At 40.7% G+C, this 24,659-nt stretch overlaps 1 protein-coding gene and 1 non-coding gene across 3 annotated transcripts in view; both read right to left on the minus strand.

The window, feature by feature from the left end:
• The window catches only part of LOC100711216 (SH3 domain-binding protein 4), a 46,066-nt gene that overhangs the window by 15,862 nt on the left and 5,545 nt on the right, over positions 1-24,659 (minus strand). Inside the window, exons 2-4 of one of the 2 annotated variants that reach the window (XM_025903909.1) lie at positions 17,721-17,812; positions 6,738-6,960; positions 3,436-5,792 (exon numbers count right to left, since the gene is read on the minus strand). In XM_025903909.1, coding sequence (XP_025759694.1) covers positions 3,436-5,792; positions 6,738-6,861 — 2,481 coding nt within the window. In that variant the 5' untranslated portion in view covers positions 6,862-6,960; positions 17,721-17,812. The remainder of the gene's footprint in view (positions 1-3,435; positions 5,793-6,737; positions 6,961-17,720; positions 17,813-24,659) is intronic. The other variant, XM_003449506.5, reaches the window with a different exon arrangement.
• On the minus strand, positions 17,842-17,943 carry LOC112844247 (U6 spliceosomal RNA). The gene has a single exon (XR_003216993.1). It is a non-coding gene; the product is annotated as a U6 spliceosomal RNA (small nuclear RNA).

Consider the following 24,659-nt stretch of genomic DNA (forward strand, 5'->3'; position numbering starts at 1 on the left):
GCACTGTATTGCTCTCTGAAAATCACTCCCAGCAAACCCCCCCAAAATTCACTCTAATCCTAGTTTAGTATTCTGACTACTTTTAAAACAACAACAACAACAACAAAAAACTTAGTTACACAAAGTTAGTTACACTCAGCAACCTTACTGGCAGTTTAGCTATTAGTCTTGCCAGGAGTGGTGTTAAAGAGTTGATTAAAACCCTATGGCTTCATGGTCCTGGCAGCAGAAAACCAATTTTAGTTCTTCAGAATTAGAATTAAGCTTGCAGTTAACAGTTATATCAATTCATTCATTTGTTTGATCAGGCAAACTCAATGTGAAAATACTAATTTTTTCCATAGCTTACCATTTACCAAGGCTGTCAGAATTGATGGAAGATTTAAACAGCTGTCTCATCCTTTACTTGAGATGTAACCACTGCAACTAATTCATTTGTAATCCTGTGCAAAGAGATGGCTGTGGCTTTGAGTAACCAACTGATTGGAAGGTTGGTGTTGGTGTTCGAGCTAACGCTTCTATTTTCCCTGGGTAGAGTTTACTGCAAACATCCCGCTAGATGAGTTGGCTACCACGTCATCCAGTTTGGCAAATTCAAGTTAAATAGTACTGTTATCTGTTAGTAACAGGTGTACTAAAAATAACTCTGCACATCCTGCACTTATGTTGTAACATTACAGTATGTGTTAGTGTGGTTACTAGCAAATTATGTAGCACTGGTCAAGTCATGCTTTGATATTGTAATGTTGAAATGTTACCTATAATACTTTGAACAAATAAAGAAAAAACATCAAAAATGTTCAGTCAGTTAATAGATTTATCTTAACAGAACAGAATGTCATTTATCACAAAAGAGAACACTCCGACCTGATGGTGGCGCCAGAAAATACCCGCGGTTGTCGTAATATTAAAAATAATATTTTGAATTGAAACCAGCTGATGGGTTTGAAGTGTAATAAACACTCAGACAATCCAACATGTTGCGGAAATTAAAAAATGTAAGAAAAGAATAGATGGATTTATATGAATATGAGCCCAGCAGTACAGCCCGTACTGATTTTACTCCTGAATAAAACATCATGCAGACGTATGGGGAATTAGTCTGAGTGACAGACTTCCCTGCTGCTCTGCCTTCCTGTTATGGTTTTAAAAAGCTCTGCAAGTTACTCACATGGCAGAAGTAAGTCTCAAATCGTTCTCTTCTTTCTGCCTCTCCAGTGTGAAGATTTGCTCAGTTTCTGTTCTAAATTACAGAAAATTAGTTCTGGACTGTTGGTGGACCAAAACATGGCTTATAAAGATGTCACCTTAAGCACAGACTCTTGAACACAGGATACATCAGTGGCCAAGTTACAATATAAGCACATAACATAATCATCACATAACCTTCTGTGCCTCTGCAATACAGGTGCAGCTTAAACTGAAGCTCATAATCGTTGCAAAGAAAAATGTATTGCAGGACCGGATGTGTGCATATATGCATATGATGTTCCTTTTCTCTACTAATAATCAAAGCACACTAAAAAAGCATCAGACATTTTAACACAAAGGCTGCTCTTTGGTGCAACCACAGTGCTTTTGATTTGGTTCTCTTTCTTCTAAAAATAGACTTCAAAATGGCACGTCAAATGGCACACAGGCGAATCGTTGGAGAATGTCCTCCCTGACACAGAAAATAGCTCACTTTCCAGAGGAGAGGAAGATTTCATCTGACAATGGTTTTATACTCACTCGACTTGAGGCTCACACACGCAAACGATTCTGCTTTCCGGGGGCAGGGGTATTTGCACATCGGTCAAACAAGAATATTTACGCTGGTAAAACAACCGTTCGTGATACCGAATCTGAGTGATCATTGCGTGCTTTGATTGTCCTGAGAGTAACCAGTAGTTTAGGTGTAATCCAGACAGGAATAACATAAAAACAGGCCTATGTTCAAACTACCCAGCAGGGCATATTTTCAGTCACCACCTTTTATTATGTTCTTTTCCATACTGCAGTTTCTCTGTCTATAAATGTTTCTAACTAGTGTTTACAACCCTGTGTAAATTACAGTGTTTCTGCTCGGCGTTACTTCAGCTGTAAGATGTCTGTGACCTCCAAGAAACTCTCAGGAGGATAATGTACTGATACAGAAACAAAGTACAGAAGCAGTGCCTCAAGTCAAAAGGGGACACGGCCCTCTAAAAAGGCGGTAATATTTCAGGGGCACAGAGACGTGTAAAATATAAGTCGTAAAATGAAAAATGCCAAATTTTACGGAGCACAGTTCCACAAACAGTGTGTTTAGGCATGTAAGGATGAGGCTCGATATCCAGACAGCCTGAGGCGCTGAGGCGAAAATCTACATTTCCATGACAGAAGATGCACAACCGAGTGCCAGACAGAGCTGGTTTGCACATTTACAGTGAACACAGCTCAGCATTTTGGCCTTGTCTGAGAAAAAAAAAAGGCTGAATGCACTGAAAAGAAAAAAACATAATACATAAGCATAATGACCAGGCTGCAGACACATCTGTTCACTTTAGAAGAAAAGCCCCAGTAAAATCCCTAAAAATGTTAAACTTGGCTGAAGCGTTCCACATTTGATATTCTACTTAAGGCCCAACTGAAAAAAGAGACGTAAAGGAAAGGGTTTTTGTTATGAGCTGACAAGCACCTGTGTTTCTTTCTAACTGGCTGAGCTGTATCGCTAACCCTAACCTCTAATGATAACCTAAGAATATGTGATTTTGTTTCCCAAGTTGTCACAACAACTGGTCAAAAACATAGTAATTGGAACTGACACAAATGAAAAACATACATTTTTCACCAAAAATAGAGTTTGGGTTACTTTTCATCATCAATCACACGTTAGCCTCACAGAATTAATTCATTCAGTATTATTGTATCAGTATATTAAATTTGCCTGTTTCCATTCCTGAAATGTCTTAGTGTACATACCAGAGTAAGAGCCAGTTTCATTAAGCTGTTCACACTTTTTTTTTCCTCGTGTTTGATTTATTTGCACATAAAGTAAAAAATTTATTAGTGCAGTCTATGCTATCTATTGGATTTGTACGATCAGCATACTCATGGGGACAAAGTATTCTGCTGCTCTGCATAGCTCCTCGGTCCTGATTAGACCCCATTGCCTACACAGCAGTTATTGACTGCACTCCCAGCAGAATCAGTAGACTGGACCACAGCCTAAAGCCTAAGGCAGCTGTGGGAAGATAACACAGCAGAGGGATAATTTTGCTTTAAGAAACGAGTGTCCAACCAAGGGGATAAAGAACAAATAATGCCTCTAATTGGACCAATGAAGGCCATAATGTATCGAAATGAAACTGAAAAGTTAAAACAGAAAAGAACAATTTTCATTTCTTCAAATCAGTTGCTCAAAGAAAACGCTATGTCACTGCTACAGAGGAGGATGCCAAGGTAGTAACTTACCGTCAGGAGTTCTTTCTGGAAGGACTTCCTCTCTTTGCTCTCGGCATTGTTGCAATCTTCCTTCAGCCTCTCCAACACTGATGCAACCCTCTCTGGTTCGCTGTCCAGCTCAGCGCGGCAAAAATGCGTTAAGGGTAGGTTGACATATCCAAGGGCATCTGCGAATGCTCGCCAGTTGCCAATGTTCTCCATCAATATAGTTCTTACAGAGGCGTAAATGTATGTGAGGAACTTGCAGGGCTTCAGTATCTGCTCAAGTAACAATGAGGTCGTGAGGTCAGGCCCAGTGAAGTAAATTGGCTTAACTTTGCCGACCACTAGCACATTCTTACAATGAACAAGTCCCATTCTGCCCTGATAATACCCAATGTACCATTCTTTTGTCCACAACTGGCCTTTCAGCTTGATCTTCTCCTCACTTAACAGAGCTACAAAATCTCCTTTCCTATATTCAAGCAAGTACTGATTTTTTGTTTGTCGTATGACAGTTTTGATTAACTTTCCAAACTTCAGGTTGTTTATTCTCCTGTCCTGAAAAACAGGATACTTAGTGGCAATGGCGAGAGGAGACAAGACAATCTTACCAACTTCCTTCTTCTTCAGGAATCGCCGTTGCGCTGATGTCTTTGGCCCTGATTTGGGTGGCGGTGTTGGTGTCTGGACACAAAACTGGGCCAGTATACAATCTTGGTCATCTTTGACCTGGATTCTTAGGGTGAAATCCGACACATCGTCTGCGCGTGATGCAATGACATAGACAAGCCTGCTGACTTTGCCTAGCTTAACTTGGAAGCCTCGAACTACCCTGGCCTGCTCACTAGCCTTTACCTCATAATTGGCCATGTTGGAATAAACTCCAACACGAAGGTCCTGCGGTCGGGACAGGATAAACTGGTGTTTGCCCCAGAGCTGGAGAGCAACTGGTGGTGCAGACTGGGCCTGCTTGCCAACTTCACTCACCAACAGCGTCTTTGGCGCACAATCATGGCCGAACATAGCCACCACTGTTTTGAAGGATGGATGGATGTGTTTGGGACCATACACTCCTAAAGTGATCTTCTTAACCACATGCTCCCAAACTGTGGAATTTGGAGATAAGGATTGAGCCTGAGCTACGACACACACGTACATACATGGTTCAAGGTTATCCAGGCACACCTGGACTGTGTCTCCATACATGTATGCCTGAGGAACAGGAGTGTAAGGTCCCTCTTTACAATCACTTCGTACACACAAGACTTCAGTAGTCTGCCTGCTCTCCATTTTTACCACAACAGACACTTTCATCTCCAGGGTAACAGTGGTTTTGGTTTCCATGTTGCTGAGTTTAATCTCCACCACAGGGCTGACAGTGGTACAGCGGTCACTGTTGAGCTCTAGCGGCGGGTCTAGCAGAGCTTTAATTGAGATCTGCTGTGTATCCCCAGGGGCGACATGGCCCTCTGGTACATGGATGCTGATGCTGGTGTCCGGAAGCTGGACAGCTCCGCCTGAGCTGTCTAGTCGACAGACGATGTTAGTCTCCACCGGCTGCGTTTGGCCCCAGCCTGGGTTCTGGCCAAGGGAATCCAAATCGTGGCAGGACCTGGCCAACTTGCGGTGTGTGAGCCATGCAGTCCGGAAATCCTCCCTGCTCTGGAACTGCTCTGGCGCTGGTGCTTTAAGGGCTCCAAAGAAACTAGCAGAGGCCTGAGGAGCATCGGACTGTGCCTGCAGGATGGATAACTCAGACAGACTGTAGGAACGTTTGCTTCTAAAAAACGGGTTGTCTCTGCGTATAACCTGACCAACCCCCACAGGACTTACAGGGTTCAGACTGATAACACTGCTGCCAAAACCATTAATGTCAGCAGTGCTACTGGTGGACTTGGGCAACGATGGAGTGACGGTATCAAACAGAAGAAGGTCAACTGATTTTTCATTACTGTTTTGATCAAGTGAGCTCTGGGGACCCCCGTTTAGAAAGGGATTTGTAGAGGTATGGTTAGTTGCAAAAGGATTTCCATTTTGGAAGGTGGTTGGTTTAAGAATCACTCCTGCCCACTCTCCTAGAAGGTCCATTTCTTTGGCTGCCTCCTCATTACAGTCTCCCACAGTGTCAATCATCCCACTGTCGCTGAAGGACGAGTCTCTGTAGTTGATGGGCTCCACATATGCTGCAGGAATGTAACCCATCTCTTTGTTATTGTGGGCATACCACCACTCTCCTCCTGACGAGTCCAGAACATAGAGGCGATCTCCTTTAGAGAACTTCAGGGTGGTGAAGCTAGACGGGCAGTAGTCCTTAATGGCAACGACCTCCCTGGCAGTGCCAAAGGAGGCAGTTGTGTCCAGTCGTAAGGCACTGGGAGAAGGCACTGGAAAAAAATAATAAATAAAACATGAAAGTGTGATATTTTTGTGGTGAAATACATCATTATGTATATAAGGCAAGTGCTAGTCATCAACCTTTCAGTGTTTCTATAGAGAAGTAGGGTTAACTTCTAAAATCCTAGAAATAGGGCTTTAACAAATTTTTATTTATTACAAATTATTTCAAGAACTAAATATTTTTTGTCTACATATGCAGAACCTGGTCCATTTAAATTCAGCTATGGAGTGTCACTACCAGATGCGTAGACATGGAAGGAAAGGTCTCTGACTTATTCATGCCCCTGTTTTCTGGTAGAGACTAATGCCCTTTTGATAACAAATTTCCCACGTGTGGGACTAGTAAAGGTTATCTTATCTTATCTTCCTTTTCACCTCTGTAATCTGCTATCTCTCTCTTTCTCCCTCTTTGGTTCCTGTGTATCTTACCCTACAATTAACAACAATATGTATGGCAGAATGATGGCTCAATGCAGAATGACTTAGAATGTTCTTTGTTGAGTTGTTTACACAGGATTTTACAGAGAGCTCTAAAATTATCAAAGATAGTACCTATCATCCCCATAAACACAACCACAAAACAGAGTCTGCATCTAAAGAAGTTCACTACTGAGTCTGGGGTTTATTTAAACTTTATTCCTAGTTTTAAAAATACTGAAAAATGGTCTAAGGAGCTTGGAAAGAAAAGCGTCTGGACTTCTTTAGGTTGCTTGAAGACGTTTCACCTCTCATCCGAGAAGCTTCTTCAATACTGAAAAATGTACCCTAAAAAGCACTTAAAAGTATTAGTTATTAAAGTTTATCTCTGAAAAACTATAATCAACTTATTTAAAGTTGCTTAAAACTACTTCAAACCTGAGAGAAAAGCAGAGAAAAAAAGAAATAAATGACTCTTGTGTCATTAATTTCAATACGCTTTCAGGCCTGCTGACCTTTGACATCGGTGAGACTGGCTTCTGACACTCCTTCGGTGAGATCGATGAGCGTTCCCTCTGATTTGCAGCGAGGCAGGGAAGCGTTGTTGTTCGTCGTGGCTCTGATTCGATGGGCAGCCATGTTTGGACCAGTGACTGCGCACCCGGCGGTGTGTTCAAGCTACTCTAGCGTCCTCTGAGCTAACGGGGGAGATCAGATGTCAACAGCCTCCCATGATCACTGTAAGACAGAGAATATATTGAGTCAGCAGTTATTAATTATTATTTAGAATACACCAATGCGTCCTCTCTAAGTAAGATTTTCAACCATCTTTTAATCTGAATGTTTTTGGTTTTCTGTCTTCTTTAAGACAAACTAAAAACCAGTGTGTGTACATATAGTGGATGTTCAAAATTATTTGGATGATTAAAGTCTCCTAAAAGTCTTTGATGCTCCTTCAGGAGTTTAGGATCTTCATGTACAGATTCAGCCCAGAAAAGCAACATCAGTAGAATACGAAATTAAGCACACGCATGAGTTTTGGCTGCCTGGGCGATGATAGCAATTCATCTTCATAAATGTTAACTTCTTTATTCAGATTAATCTTCTCCTTAGTGATAAGGCTATTTCTGTAATAATTAACATACTCAAAAGAAAAAAGAAATTATCTTGTTTTTGAGCTTCTAAAATCTAAACCGCAGAAGGGTTATATTCAGGGGACAAGTCAGCTGCCAGATATGATCAAGTTAAAACACAAAATATTCCCTCATCTTTGGTCAACAGAAGGTAAATTCACACTGCTGTCCACTCTTAGCTGTTGGATTCAAATTAACTAAAACACATAAATATAACACAGGATCAGTGTTTCCTCCAAAGTGATTACTATCACGCTGATAAAGGTTAAAGTTAGTAGTCTGTATTTTTTCCTTCTATTAATAAATCCTCCAAAAATACCAAAACAAATAAATGTTAGTTTCTCATAACTGCGTGACATTCCTGCCCTGTTTCAGGACCACAGCCCCAGGCTGTTTGTTTACTGCTGAAGACATGAAGCTTTAAAAAGTTGCTACAAATATAGTTTCATCTTAAAACTGAAACTATTCTGTAAACAGCATTTCTATATAGGTGGAAACAACAGCAACTGATTTATTCACCTTCGATGCTCCAGCATGTCTGTGGTGCTTGGAAAAAAAAAAGTTTTAAGCACTCAGTTGCTGTAGTTCTGTAACTGCGTGTCTGTCTGTCAAGAAGTTTATACTTTCACAAAGGAAAATGTGAACGATACAACATAGCTTGTGTTCAACATCCTTTAGTGCATTACCAAATATTGAATTAAATGTCTCTTGGTACAGTTTTAGGATAGAATAATTGGACTTTTATTTTCTCTTTGTGAGTTACACGTGGCACATATTTCCACACATTGTAATATTTCTTGATTTTTGTAGATGCATCATGCCAGGTTTAGTATAACTTTCTGTCTGCTCTTCGAGTCCTTGCCAGGCATCAGACAAGAGTTTAAACCCACTGCAGTCAATATAAACACAAGGCTTAAAGAACAGGAGCATGAAGAAATGCAAACAGCAGATATGGGTCAGTGGAACATAGCAGTTTGAGAGACACCAGGCATTTCACTATAATCCATAATTTATAACACAGTCAGCTCAAAGATGGCATAAAGCGCAAGGAGGAAGAGGCCGAGGAAGACTTGCAGCTGTACTGCACTATACAAGCCAACATCCAGTCTTTCACTGGGCTGTAGCTCAGGAGTTATAGCAGGTCATCTACTAATCTGAAGGTTAGTGGTTCAATCCATGGCTGCTCCAGTCTGTATGCCAAAGAATCCTGATACTGAACTTGCTCTGATGCGTTCATCTGTGTGAGAATGTTAGAAAGAGAAAGCACTTAGGTGTAGCTTGTGTAAAGTGCTTCGAGTGCTCAAGTGCAAAAGCACCATATATTAACCATTTCAGTATTCTGGCTTAAGTTAACTTTGCCAGATGTCAGACACACTTTGTCTATCATTAACATCAATACGATGTTAATATTCATGGTTTTGAATGCCACCTTCATAAAATCTGGTAAAGCCAATTTCCTGTTCTCTGCTTTGTTAACAGTTATCTTAGTTTGAACTATTTTGATTGAGCTACTGAATTAAATCCGAATTTCTAATGGAAACCAAATAGTGTTTATGGAAACCTATACAATGTGCGATGAAAAAGGTGACTGAGGGTATTTCATCACATAACAGCAGGAGATCCTCTTAGACAGCTGCATGCAACCCTTGTGTGCTTCTAACTCACACACGTACACCAAACATTAGATCAAAAACATTGCAGCCAAAGTTTTACAGGCTTCTTTGAATCTTATGTGCACCACGTGTGTTACTGCTTAATTAAACTGGGACTCTAAAGTTTGTCCTCTCAGACTATCTGTGAGCGCTCCAGTTTAAATTTGTTAAATCAGGACATGTATGTTCTTTGCTTTACATCACACTCATTGAAGCATTTAAAGATTCAAGTTCAGTTCATTCTGTTGCTTCACATAAAACATGGATATACAGACTGTTTCAGACACAAAGGGGATAGAAAGAGGTTCAAACAAACAGCTGTTCTGCTTTATGTTCTGCTTTTAAAGTTTGATTTTAACTCCAAAACAAGAAGTCACAGCTTTACAGCTTCCCACTGTCAGCTGCTGACATTTAGAACATCAGGGGAAATTACTGTCTTATGCTTTGGAAACCATTAACAGCCCATTCATTGAAGCCAAATTATTAATTTGGTATATAAAAGCTGCAGCATCAGCTACTTTATAGTATCCCCATAAAACCACATGCAGGGTTTCTGAGTCCTAACAGGCTAAACAAATACCAGCTTATGATTAATCTGTATCCTGCTGGGAGACAAAGATTCACTTTATAGCTGTAGCAATGCATAAAGGTGTGCGTGATTAACCTTCATTACTCTCCAGCACATTAAATATGGTTTTGTTTTGTGCTATAACCCTTAAAACTGTATCTGTGTGCCATGTTCTCAGTATTAGCACAGGCTGGGCAATGGAATTTAAGGCACATTAGCAATAAAGGCCATTATCACTACTGTCATAAAAATGACTTTATTGTCTTTAGTTTAAACACTGACATGTTCTTGTGGGGCTACTCTTTAGTTAGTGTTCTCAAGAAGATAAATTACTTGTCAAACAATATGGCCAGTTTCCTGTGGGAAGGTTGTACATGTAAATTCTGTGCATACAGAGCTACAAATACAGGTAAGCATTTACTGACAGGTAAGGTATTTACTGACTGTAAGTTAATTTAGGATAGATGTATTTTAACTTTTTTTTTTTAAACTAGACTTTTTAACCTCTTTTAGTTGTCTGGCCCACAAATGTTATAGTTTTTGTTAGCTTAGGCCTCATTTACAATGGTTGGAAACTCCCTGGCAGTCTCTGGCCACTAGGAAAAAATGTGCATTCTCCAACCAGTTGGTGAGTGGTTGCTAGAAGCTGTTGGTCATCGCTGAGTCACAGTCAGAATTAAGGTGCTGCACCAAAACCCTCCCTGAGATTGTTTAAGTCACTAGCAGACTGCATGGAAGATGTTAACTTGTTTGCAAACACTCGCTACATACCTAACCTAAGTTACACTCGAAAAAGTGTGACACAAACCAGAAACAGAGATTGTTCGCCTTTGTTTCACTGGTGCAGCAGATACATTTTAAACGTGCAACTTTTAATGAACGGTCTCTGTTCAAACCAGTATTAAGGTAAAGCATATAATAGACACATCGGTCCACTGTGTCTATTTATAACACAGTCACGTATGCAGAAGCTGAGTAAGCTCAGTAACAGCAGAGGGAAATATTTCATTTCAAGCCAAAATGAAAATTATTAAGGGACAGCGTTTAAACAGACATTATTAACATATTTACATATACACATTAGCCGCCTAGCTTAATCGTTTCTAGCATAGAAGGCCTGTACTTCATACTATCCTTGGTGGCTAGCAGCTTCTTGGCTTTAAATATATGATCTCCCCTGCTGGTACTGCAGCTTGTACATGAGCCTTCACTTCATGCTTCAGAGAGGCAAAGCACGAAATGGAGTGTTTAGCGATATCTTCCATCTAAAGAAATGGCCGCCAATTAAAGATTATTTTGGTAGTCGACTAATCTGCCAATTTTTCTTCAATTAGTCGATTTGTCAATTAGTCAATGATCATTGCAATAACTCTCATCCTGTGGGCAAACCTCCTGTTCTAGGCTCCAGTGCCTCACCTGTTCAAGTCTGCCCACCTGTGAATATCACCCTGTTGTCTCGTCTCACAGCAAATTAAAATAATGACTGAGGAAGCATATGAATTTGAAAATAATCAAATGTGTTTTTAACATTACTCAATAGGATCATCAGAAATAAATAAATAACTAAAAATATTAACTAATATATACTGATACATTTACGTGGTAATTTACATAAAATTTCACGTCGACTAAATTTTATAGTCGACATCATCGATTATGGCAACGAACTGCTGCAGCCCTAGTGGTGACACCACAGCAAGCAACATCCCACAAACATTTGCCTACCGGTCGAGGAATACACATTTTTCACTAATGAATGGTGGTTACTGGGGGATTGACTAGTTTCTAGTGCTGTGTGACTGGAACTTAACAACTGATTTCACTGCACCTGCCAGCAAGCAGTTGAGGAATACTTATGACCCTACCGGGTACACGCCAGCCAGTCTCTAGACTTGTGTGAATGGAGCCTTATGCAGGTCTAGCACATTCATTTTTGGCCAGAATTTTTTAAAAGACATTTTTCAGGTGAACTGCCAGTAGACCAGCTAAACAGTATTTTCTCCGGTGTTGGAGGTAACCAAATACGATGAAATGAAGTGAGTATCAGAGTCCCATTCATGAGCATTTTTTGCCACCAGTAAAGGTGATATAATATTGCTATCATAATTCACTTCTGCTGCCCACAAGTGGCCAAAGCAACAGCTCTGAGGCAATTTTAATTAAGATGATTACTCATGTACATTACACCAATATTAAAGCTGTAGCACTGGTTGTAATTGTATCGGTTATAAGAATGCCTCTTATGACTTTACACAAGACTACATGCTCATGTGCCAAAATATAGTCCATGTCTGAGTTTTTTGCTGGATGAAGCAAGTGGGTCCCTTGGGTCGTCTGCACGAGCCGTTTTTAGGTTTTCCAACGTTCAGGCCAAAATCCTCTGGTGGGGCACATTTTTGCTTGGCAGCTCTGAGCTGCTGAAACAGCCTCATGAGGCTCTGAGAGGAGCAGAGTGTAGTGACAGCTTTATACATATTTTAAATCCACTCTTTTAGTACAGCTTCGTGTTTTTGACCATTAATTTTATTATTTTTTTAACCTTGTGTCCCCATTTATTGTTTTATCTGTCTTATTGGATTTCCAGCCATCCTTAAAGCTCCTTTCTGAATATAAACTGCTGCACAAACAGCTTCATGAAGAAAAAAAAATAGCTTTAATCCAAAAATATTCACTATAATCCACGTTAGTCCAGCCCCAAAGAGTTTTCTCACTATTAACTCAAAACCAGTGTTAGCATGCTCTGCTCAATGGCATAATGTCTGGATCTCATCTGAAACGAGTGGGAAGACCTGGGTGAGGTGAGGTCAGATGTAAACTTTGGGTGGTCTGCAGCAGCAGCTATCCAAACCTCAACCTGACCACCCTGCACTATTTAACTCCCACCGCAGAAAACAATGGTGGGCGAGGTCCTTCTGGCATGTAAATCTGAGAAAGCGCAACAAGAAGACTCTAGTCATGCAAATCACAACATGCTGCCTGGTAATAAGGCACTTGGAGAGGCCATAATGAGGCTCAGCCGGCTTCTTTGCTAACAACATGTCAAAAACTCTCCCTCCAGACTTTTTCTAATAACATTTCTGCAGAGTGTAACTGCTTTAACTGACTTTCATAACAGTTTCACACAATTTCATGTTTCTCATCGGGAGGATTGTGTCAAAAAGGAAAGCTGTTGGCTGGTATTCTCCCCTATGCCACAGTAGAACAGACACAGATAAATGCAGAACAAGTGACCAGAGAACACACAGTAACAGTCTTTTGTTTTCATCTATTGTGAAGAATTTTATGTAAAGACCTAAAGCCTGACCATGGAGGCAGTTCAGCTAAATAAGGCTCTCTGAAAAGAGTAATGCAGACAAACCAAGTGTGTGGACAGAAATACTTGAGCAAATAAAGACTTGATGAAGATGTACAGTATATGAGCAGAAAGCTGCATGAGTGCAAGGTAACAGAGTTAGTAGAACCGAAATAGGAAAAAGTGGGAGACAGTTTCCAAGAAAATATCAAGCGTATCTGGATCCAGGGACTAATTCATGCTTAGAGTGGAGGTTATTTCCAGCCTTGGTGGGGGTATATAGTCTCAGCCTGTTCTTGACTTTCAACAAATTTGGCAGCTTTGTTCATCTAATTGACATTTAAAAATACATTTTCTATTATTGTCTAAAGTTACAGCAAGCATTACATCATCTATGAAATACATGTGCGAACTTTCAGTCTCTCAACGTATTTTTTAGTTTCTGGAACCTTTTTTAACTTTCATTTAACTGAAAAGTTTAAACTCCTGACATGAACTTCAGATTGTGTCCTGGGACAAGACAGACAGCATTAACTTACCATGTTTTTAAAGGTGAAAGAAACCGGAGCTCCCTGAGAAAAACCATGCTAAAAACCCATTCTCCACACACAGAAGGGCCCTGCCAGGGTTTAAAAAAACTCTGGCTTTTTGGAATTTAAGAAATTTTGCACAGACCAAATGACCAAAAGAAAGGTTTATCAGGAATACAATGAAACTTTAGTAGCAACTCCAGTTTGTCCCCTTTAGCCCCACCTATCAACCATTGGGTGCATCATTCCAAATTTATGCTTGTCTGTAATTTTTGTTCTAAAACAACACAAATTTGTGTAACTATGTAAATTTTCTACGTAATAAAATGGTGTGGCCATAACAATGACAAAGACCTGGTAGTAGAGGAGTGGATTGACATCGTGCTGTGCTCACAATGTCCCCATGCTCAAGACGGCACATGAGGAGGCCTGTCTTAAGTTTGCCATGAACATCCAAATGATTCAGAGATCGTTTGGGAGGAAGTGCTGGGGACAAACCAAGCTCTTTGGCATCAACTCAACTCACTGTCGATAGAGAGAAAGAACACTATCCCCATAGTCAAGCATGGAGGTGGAAACATTGAGCTTTGTGCTGTTTTTCTCCTAAGACTAGACCTCACCGCTCTCTTGGACAAGAACCTCCATCCTTCTGCTAGAACACTTAAGATAGGTCACTGGGGGATCTTCCAGTATGACAATGACCCAAAATATATTGCCAAGGAAACAAAAGAGTGGCTAACGAAAAAAAATACTTTATCAGTGGCGTAGCCAATCTCCAGACTTCAGTTTTACAGAAAGTCTGTTGAGGGAACTGAAGCTTTAAATTGACTGATATTCCGAATATTATATTATTCTGTCTCTCTCCATTAGAATGAAGCTACCATAAAAATAAGAGACTATTCATTTCTTTGAAAGTGAGCAGACTTACAAACTCAGCAGGAGATCAACTAATTATTTCCCCCAGTGTAAATGTCCAAAAAGAGACTTCTTGTCGCCTTTAACTACTGTTTGGCTTCTAGCTTTAAAACGTACATCCTTAAAATACATCTTTATAGAGCAACAAGCAATAAACTCTAAATTATTTACACACCCCATTTAACAGGTTCAAAATCGTCCAATAAACTCTGGTGCAGTGGACTGTACTGCAGGCAGCGAGGAGAGATAATTTGGTCATATCTTTTGTTTTGCTGTCTTTCTCTGCGTACTTGTTTAATGGTACTGATCCACTGTCAGCCCAGTTAAAGCCCAGCCGCCCTCACGCTGTCTGCTGCTCTGTCCTTTAAACTATCTGCAGAAGGAGGAATAAGAGGAGGAGAAGGGTGAGTAGGAGGAGGAAGTGTTAACTGCGTTGCAGCGTGAGACGATTCTCCCGATGCAAACCAAGGCCATGAATATAGAATTATAATCACATCCGTCATTCTCTAACCTCTCCTCTCATTTCCTGTCAGGGCAGTGAGGTGGTCAATTTAGGCAGGCAGCAGGAACGGCAGATAGTTGACCCTGCTGAGGCGCCTTAAGCCGATTTCCACACTTCAGTTCACTGCAGCGGCCGTGGGAGAACATCTCAGCTTGAAGAAAAAGTCAAGTCACTCAGCCTTCCCTTCACAGTCCCTGCAGAGGAAGTGCTCTGCAAAGCTGTCAACCGTGCCACTCCTTTTATTCAGCCGTTCACTTCCTGTAGGGTGGATGTCCCTCAGGAAAATGCTGGTGCCAACTGGTTTTTATTACAGATTCACAGGGAAATCACAAAGAGCCTTTGAACAGCTTATAAGGCACAGTGGGCATCTTCATTATATAAAAACCCACAGTTTAGAAATAATGTGCTCTCCCTGTGGCTCTTAGTTATGAAATGTTTTGTTTTTCCCAGACTCTCTAACTTTAATGTCCGTATGAGGTTTGTAGCATACAGAAGTGTTATTAAAGCTATAAAAAAAACAACACAACAACTTTTTTAGTGTCAGCATCCACTTCCTGCACAGCAGTTGGGGTGGAGTTATCATATGTTGTTAAGCAAGCGTCTGTACTGCAACATAAACTAATTTCAATCCCGGTACAGTTTGCCTTTATTAATGACCATGCCAGTATGCTAATTAAGCATGTGTAATTTTAAATTAGTTTCCTAGATTAGTAGAGCTGTCAGAAATGACAAAGAAATTCAGCACGTGTTAATGATAACAGTCGAATCAACCACTGGATAAGAGGACAGGTACAGTAACTAATATCAACTCCAACACTGCCTGTTTCACTTGGAAACATATAAGTGGGTTCCAAAGGCACCTTCACGTTCACTAGCAACAAAATATCTGCTTCGAAACCATGACAACGAGTGCATGAGTGACTTTATGAGTGGACTCAGCCTTAAGTAGGCTAATGTTTGTTAATTAGCACTAAATGTTAAGCAGACCCAAGGCTAAAGAGACAGGGCTGATTATTGCTTTGATGTTTACTGTCACAAAATATGAATATTTCGGAACGTCTGGGTGCACATATTTACAAGTACCACCGGTAACAGGATCTTCTGTGTTGGGTTTTAAAATCCCGACACCAGACTGTGCACGGTGAGCTAATTAAACACGACTTCGCCTTGGGCACAAAGCCTGCTAATAAATTAAACATATGAAACAGTGATTGTGATTTTACATTAATGACACATTTATTTTATTTTTCAAGTACAAAACCGTAGGAAATTATTTTTCTGGCCCCAAGTTTTTGGGTGAATTTGAACAGTTGCCAGTCAATTCATATTACAGATGAAATGTCCCATTGGACTGATGACATGTCTGTATTGTGTACTACTCTGTGACTCTTTAATTCCAGCTTCATAAAACAAATCAAATCCAGTTTTGCTGTTACTAACAGTGAGATTGGATTTAGCATTTTGAATATACTTGGATCACAGATTGTGGCTTGAAACAGACCCTGCCTTCCTGCTTGCTCATCATTTTTTTCCTTTTATGCTGTTACTTTAAAAAGAGAGTACACCATTTGTAAAGAACAGGACTGCAGTGGATAGCCACTAATGATGCTTTAGGCTATAAAACCACCTACTGTACAAGGTTAAAGATGTTTTCCTCACAGCAATAAAAGCAGCCCGATGACCAAATGACAGGCCTCATATTGACCGTCAGCGTAGCCTGGGCCTCTGCTGTGATTTTAAGGGCGACTGCTCCTTAGCAGGAAGTGGCTGAGGAGGAAATGCCTTTGTGATGAGAGGCGGCCAGATCTCTGCTTACTCTCCCTGCCTGTTGCATTTTCTTCAAAGAGCCGCCTTCAATACATTGATAGCATCTGCTCACTTGCAATCATAGATCCTCAGTACACACCAACAAAGAAGATGGCAGAAAAAAGGGCATCATATTATGGTTTCCCTAACACCAAGCTTTTTCTTATTTCGAAATGTTAACAAAACATTCTTGCATAAGTTACTTTCTGACTAAAGACGGACTGAACAGAAACAACAGTGACTCCACCATTGCGTCACATTTAAACCCACTAACACGCACAGCCATCTGAGTGTGTCTCCAGCGAGGGAGGATGAGGCAGCTGACGAGCGCTGGCTGTTAAACAAGCTCTCAGACCTTGAATTAACTTGTGAATTCATGAGATAATGAGAGAAACCCAGCTGCTGTGTTTGCAGGCAGCAGCCCTGCGAGAGATGCAAGAACACAAACACTCTCATACTGAGTCAACACTGCCGAGGCCTTGAGTGTGCGGAAACAAAGCTCCGGTATTTCATGTCCCGCAGCGAGGCAGAGCTCTGGCGCAGGGTATACACAACTGTCAGGGAGACCTGTTTCTGTGCATCTGGAGAGTCATGCTTCGCTGTCACAACTACACCTTAAAAACATTCAAACTAGGTGAAAACTAGGTACCGGAAAACAATTGCAAAAAAGAAAAGGGGGGGGGGCTGAAAGAGGATAGATATAGTGGAGGACATGGGATGCTCTGGTATGGCGTTAACGCCAGTGTTTGCCACCATGGGACATCGTGCACACACACAGCAATAAAAAGCAGAGCCAAACAACAACTCAAACCTAACTTGTGGTGATTGCATTGGTTGTGTCTCAAGACACTCATGACATCACTATAGCCCTGTCACCATTTATGCAGGCATCGCTGAGTTTGTTTCTCTGAGATAAAAGAGAGATAAGGAAATGTTTTTAACCACTTTTTAACAGAAAAGGGAAAATAATAATAACAATAATAATGTATACTTTATTGATCCCCATGGGGATTACTCTCTCTGTATTTAACCCGTTCATTCAGTTAAGCAGTGGGCAGCCACTAATCAGGCGCCCGGGGAGCAGTGTGTAGGGACGGTACCTTGCTCAGGGGTACCTCAGGGTAGCCGTTCAGTGGATTCGAACCCCCGACCTTCCCATCATGGGGCCACCATGTTACCTACTGAGCTACCCCTGCCAAAAAAAAAAAAAAAAAAAAATTTAAAAAAGAGGAACGCTTCACGAATTTGCGTGTCATCCTTGTGCAGGGGCCAAGCTAATCTTCTCTGTATCGTTCCAATAAGGACACGTGCTACCGAAGTAACACGTGTCCTTATTTTTTGTCCTTATTTTTAACACAGTTTCACTCAAGTACAGAGTTCTTTGCAGATATGTTTTAATTTCTGTATTCTCTGAAGAAGAGAAAAAAGAAAAAGAAAAAATATGTGTGAGATTGTTCACATGTGGCAATAGATAGTAGCCACAAGGTGATAAAATGTCCAGGCAACCAACCATTAACCATTAAAACAGAATTAAATTCACTCTGAATGAAAACAAATGCATTTGTCAAATGAATGAAAGAGTAATGCTAAATAGAAACAAGTAAAAAAAAAAGGACAGTTGTTACTAGGGATGGGTACCAGTATGTTCTGACATAAGCGGTAGTAACCAGACCGAAAAGCAGCGCACATTTCGGTGCTTTTTTTTTCTTGAGATGTCATACACTTTGGATTCTAGCCAATCATTTTACCTTTCCAAGGATAGTAGGCGGGCCCAGGTACGTACATTCTTTTAGAGCAGAGCTACAGATTAAAAATGCCCAAGGCGAAGAGATCAAAAGTCTGGCTGTACTTCACAGCAAAAGATGCAAACTCAGCAGCCTGCAACAAGTGCTTTAAAGTGATACTGTGCAAAGGAGGTAACACCTCAAATCTGATGAAACACCTGGCGACGCATAGCGTTTTTTTTAAAAGCCGAGAAATGCACCTTATTTGATAGCTTGCTGCGAGACCTCACACCGACCACATCTACTGCAGGTGTGGTGCCTGTTATCGGACCCGGAGTTAGCAACATCCCCCAATAACCCGAAGAGTAGAGTCCTGGCCCGTAGCCCTGCCAGTGTAGCAGAAATGATGACGGATGATGATGGCAGCAGCAGCCGTTCTTCTCTGCATGAGTAGCTTAATGTTGTTCGTGTGTAATTCACGTTGAGTAGGCTAACCACGTTATTAAATTAATGCATGTAAGGTGAACTAGCAAACACCGTCGTAGTTACATGCGGCTGTGTTCTTGTTTGATAGTGTGATACCATATATGCCCTATAGCTGCAGAAAAGGCTAACATTGTTATCTTTTAACAACAAAATAAAACAGCTAAACATGAGCGGTTTTAGGACAAAGTTTGTGTTTTCCATTGTTTAAGCACTGGTTCCAACCAAAGGAGGTATGTTGTATCAACAGAAAAGGGTAACTTGGTTATCATTTTGCAGAAAAAAAGAGACTGCTAAAAATAAAAACATAAGAGGTTTTTGGACAAACTTTGTGTTCTCCATTCTTTAAGCACCGGTTCGAGCACCGTTTAAGCACTGGCACCGTTTTAAAAGTACCGGTTTGGCACCGGTATTGGATAAAACCTCAACGATACCCATCCCTAGTTGTTACAGAATTTTTTTTCTCTAATGATTGGCGACATGTGCAATTAACATTTTACACCTCAACGACAGGCTAAACTTGCTGACATGGGAAGGCCCAAAGCAAGAGAAAACACCCAGATAAGTGCGGACACCTAGGACAGATGTTTGTTCATGTACAACATTCTAGTCCATTATGTGTCACCGTTGCATTGGTACCTTTCAGTGTAGTAGTAAAAAAGTAAATGACCACTAGAATTTACATCACACCAAGAAATCCTCTTAAAGATACAGTAATAACACTAGTGTAAGCAGTGCTCTGTGCTATTGAAATTAGGACAAAGTGCTGCTATATAGGGCTGTGCGATATGACCAAAATCTAATATCCCAATATTGTTATGGCAAATGCAGATGGACCCAGGGAGCAGAACGCACGGAGGCAGAGTTGCGGTGAAGACAGTTTATTTACAGTGAGGGGGGGAGGTATTTACAAGGACAAAATATATACAACAGTGTATGAATGGGATCGCGGAGCCAGGACGTGCAGGTGACGAAAACACACACAGGTAGTGCACTCGATTTGGTACTGTTTAATGCCAAAACCTCCAGACGGAAAACAAACCAGTCGAGGAAAAATCCTAGGGAGGAAACAAAACTCCTTACAGCCACCAGAAATAATCCAAGGGCTCCAACAGGCAGGGGCAGAATTTCAGACTCTCCAAAAACGCCAATACTCCGACACTAGTCTTCTGTCAGGTAGCTCCTAAAGAACACTTCTGAAGAAAGCATCTGATGAGTAACAGGTGTGCCAGGTTCAGTGACTCACTGCCCCACCTACCTATACAAAAAGGGAGGCACCAAAAAACACATACAGACAAAAACACCACATAACCAGAACCCAACTCCTAACAAATATAAGACATTTCCCCACAACGATATAAATCACAAAAATGTTACATTTTCGGTAAATTCTGTGAATCTCGGGCAACTCAACTTGTGTGAAGTGTTTTAAGCTGGGCGTTGTGTACCTAGAGTCGAGTGTTACATAAGCTGAAACGGCCGCAATTTTCTTTGTGAGTATTTATTACATGGCGTGCTGCGGGAAAAGCCTGTTCAAAGGTTTATTTTTTAGCACCTGACAGCTCTTTTTAGCTTCTCGTCCGTAAACACTCTGCATACTATTTCACGTGATTCAGTTTATTTTGAAAAATCTCAACAGGCTCTTCAGCTTTATTGTGAAAGGTTTATGTGGAAAATAAACAAGCGGACGGCGGAGCCACACGATGGTTTTACCGTCGCTGTTGCTAATGACAATGCATAAAAACAGTGGCTTGTCCGTCCGTAGTGTGGTTATATTAAACATAAGAGAAAGAGAGACCTTTAAGGAATTCTACAGTGACCATCAAAACGATGAAAAAATATTGCCAGAAACAGTTTATTTTACGACACCACGAAACAAACGATAGCATAATATGAAGCAATAGACGTTTTCATATCGTCATCCGATATATATCGTGGTATCGAACAGCCCTACTGCTATCTATAGCAATAGTTATAGAAAAAAATAAATGTATGCTGAAAAGGAGAAAATTTGCATACGGTTTTTCAGGTGGAGCAGAAATGGAAACGGAAATGGAATTACCTGACATTCACTTGTTTTAGTTCAAATTTGTATACGCAATTCCTGGAACCAGGAAGATGACAAAATTACTAGTAAATAAATAGTTGTTAATGGATTTCCTGTTAACCAACAGATTAATGATCTAATCAGCACTCAGACTTTAGAACCAACCCTGATTCAGACTTCTCATTTTGCCGATGCTCCACCACTCCACCAGGTTGAAAGAAATTCAGCCTGGTGGTTTTCTTTCAATCTTGCTGATTAACAGACAAACTGCAGTAAAGCGCTTGTCTGGAAGCAGTTTTAGCTATCACCTAAAAACCAAAGAAGGAGTCTGCTCATCTCATTGAGCCTGCACTGAGTTAGGTGTCTCATACCGTCATTACTCTTGTTTTATGAACTCTATTAGTTATTTCGTTTTTTTGACTAACAGAACTCTCCAAGCCAGAACTCCTGATTGCCTTAGGGCCTGAAGTCCACGTGTCTGATTTTAGAAAAACCCACATGAATGCCGAGGACAAAATTTCCGTGCACTTATTCTTTTACACTCAGACACAGACTGTGCTGGCTCACAGACTCTCTTAGAGTACTGCGATGATGACCAGGGGCAATAAACCGTGCATGTTTGAATATTTTGACTCCAAACTCCTCTGTCTCTGGCAGTCCCGGGTGCATTCTCTTAAGTACATATTTACAGATAAAGATTGGTTGTAGATACCAGTTCAGTTTTCTTCTGACACCACAAAACTATTCTGTGTGATGTGTCACTGCTGCAGCAGATGCCTCCATCATCCAGTCTTTTACTTCACTATATAAACACACCAAGGTGGAATGGAGCTGCAGGAAAATAAAGTATGGAGGAATGCGAGGAATGCCAAGCTTCAAATGAAATCATGCACTATTCAAGTGAAGGAGGAGGGAGAAAAAGAGGAAAACGTATTCTTCTGATGACAAAGACGAGGTTAGAGATCACACTTTAACTGTCACTCTCTGCCTTTACCAGCAAATTCACTGGGCTGCTTTCAGTGTTACCAGTCTTGTCACGATCCTGAAAACAATGGCAGCACACACACAGACACACACCCCTATACCCTAGCCCCAACACCCCCACACACTTCATTCCCTTTTGCTTTCTTTAACAAGTCCACAGACTGAAGCCAATAATATGTAAGCTGTGAAGCTTGAATCTATATTACACATCCTAAAAATCACACTGATGGACACGTCAAACAGTCCATCAGTCCATCATGATCGTTTACTAGCTTGGTCATGTTTCCCACTCACAGTATTAATTGATGATACTGAACAGATCAATCACAATACTTGCAGGCAGTAACATTCTACACTGTAGGCTGTGTTGTAGGGTTTCATAGGGGGTTGTGGTTATGATGGAGCTAAAGTGTAGCTTTCCTACTTATTCCATGGTCCCTGGAGAGGTGATACTTTAAGAACTTCAGCTAGAAAAAAATGACAAGGAAATTTGCTATTTTCTAACTCTTTTAACTGGCCAAACTGTGTAAAACAGCTAACAAAAACAGCAGGCGAAGGAAATACAATAACTAATGTTATGGATGTAGCTTAAAAATAGTTGTAAAAGTGCATGTTAAATAAAAAGTGCTGCTTAGCTGTAGCAGCGGGTCAACTTGTAAACTCTGCAAAATATTGCAAATACTGTATGGTCATTTCTATTTTTTTTTTACAGTATTTGTACTATAAATGCAAACAATATAAATACTGAATGTATATATGGTCATTTGATTTTAAAAGATATATATGTGTAAATACAATATATACACATATAAATGAAAAAAATTGGTGGTCATGATGAGGGACAGTAGCGTGCCCTCATTAAGAGGTGTTTCTGACCATCAAGCCCACCTCACAAGTGTCCCTGCTGGTCTGCAAGTGTATATCGGGAAGAAAAGAGGACCAGGTTGGGCACATACCAGGGAAGCTCTGCCATAGGGCCACAGGTCTCTGGTCACTAAATCGCAGCTAGTGAATTCTTGTGTGAAGTCCCATTAAGCCAACAGCAAATGTTATTGTGAAAAACATTTGTTCATGTTATCTCCTACAAAAAAGAACAGTTTCCAAATTTTTTACAGTCTTAATAACCACTCAGGAAGGCTAAAAAATCAACAAGCCACACAAAATTTGTCACTCTAATGAGGCTCAATTAGCATCTCATCAGACAAAGTACTGTGTAATCTAAACAGATTTACAGGGTGTTTTAATCTCTGTACACTCGCCATGTACCTCGCATGTTGTTGAATTCCTGTCAGAAACGTCACACTCCTCTCATAACTAACACAAATGTCTGACCATCAGACACTGCCATCCTTGGAGTCACCTCTAATGTGCTGCAGTTCTGAATACCAAACAATGTTGCAGGGACCCTGATGTTCACACAAACTGTCATACAGCACGGTTTAAAAACCTTGAAGCAAATCAATGTGATAAACACTGTGTTTCCTTCTTGATAACAGGTGGCGATGACTCGCGTGCAGCAGTGGAACATTCACTCTAAGCGCCAGCTGATGCTGAGTGTGAAAAGAGGGGAGGTAGTTAGGGAAAGACCGAGCTCCAGTATGACTCACCCCTGATATAAAGGCTGGCTTCAGTCCCTGACAAGTAAAGCTGATGATGGTGGCCCTGTGCTGCTGGGTGGGGGTTGGAGGTGAGGACCAGCTGCCTGTCTGATGCCAACAGCAGCAGTGCCCATGCTGTCATAACTCATGCTGTAATCAGCTGGAACTGAGCTAGAGCGACACCAGGACACGCACGTTCACCCCTCGAGGGGAGAGGGAAGGAGGGGAGGGGTGGGGTGGGGGTGATGCTTATCTGGAATCACATGTATTCATTCACACAATGAAGTCCGTTCAAGTCCAGCTGAAACACTAGACCGGGCCTCCAAGTGATAGAAAGATGAAGTAAGTTTTGCTCCGGGTGATAAAATGTCCAGAACAAACAGACAGACCTGCAAATGACGGTGAGCCACGTTAACCTCAGTCACGCTGCACAAATCAAATTTACACTGCAATCAGCCATATGACTGTCAGTGTATCTGCAGTGTGTGGCTCATAGAAATGTCTGAGACAAGGAAGGGTAGCCTGGAATGAAATAACAACACACGTGGTATGGTAGTTTCGGATTCAGTAGCTGCTGTAGAGGATACTGTTTACTTAGTTTTGTATAAGCCGCACACTTCAGATACATTACAGAAATATTTAGAGTTTTTCAGTAATGTCCTTTTTAATTTATAGATTTGTTTTCTATCTCTCAAACTTCTGGTAATATTCTAAATGTCTCTTTTTATACTTAAATATTGTGCGTGCATATCTTATTTCTCTGTGACCTCCATTATCATCCAAAAACTATTAAAAATACATTAGTGAGCCATAATGTTGCACTGGGTGACATGTTCATTAATTATGATAAACACACACACACAAACACACACACACAGAGTAGTTATTCTGACTTAATCACACATACCCCATCGTGTTGTCACAAAGATGCATTAATCCCTCACTCAAAATAGTCCCCAGTAAAATGGTACATATTCTCATTAGAGCAACAAAGATCATTTGGCTTCATATATTTATAAAGGCTTTATATTGTGCTCTGAGAAATGTGTATAAGGGGAAAGTGGTAAGCTTGGAGTGGAAAGTTACAGACAGGGCAGTGTAGTCAGTGAATATTTAAAGATGGACTGACACGCTGTTGGGTTTTGTGCTTTCATTGTACTTGTTAACTATGGAGAAAAAAAAAAGAAAACTTCAAGCCTTGTA

The sequence above is a fragment of the Oreochromis niloticus genome, linkage group LG16 (genome assembly GCF_001858045.2).
Source record: "Oreochromis niloticus isolate F11D_XX linkage group LG16, O_niloticus_UMD_NMBU, whole genome shotgun sequence".
In the NCBI taxonomy this organism is placed as follows: Eukaryota; Metazoa; Chordata; class Actinopteri; order Cichliformes; family Cichlidae; genus Oreochromis; species Oreochromis niloticus.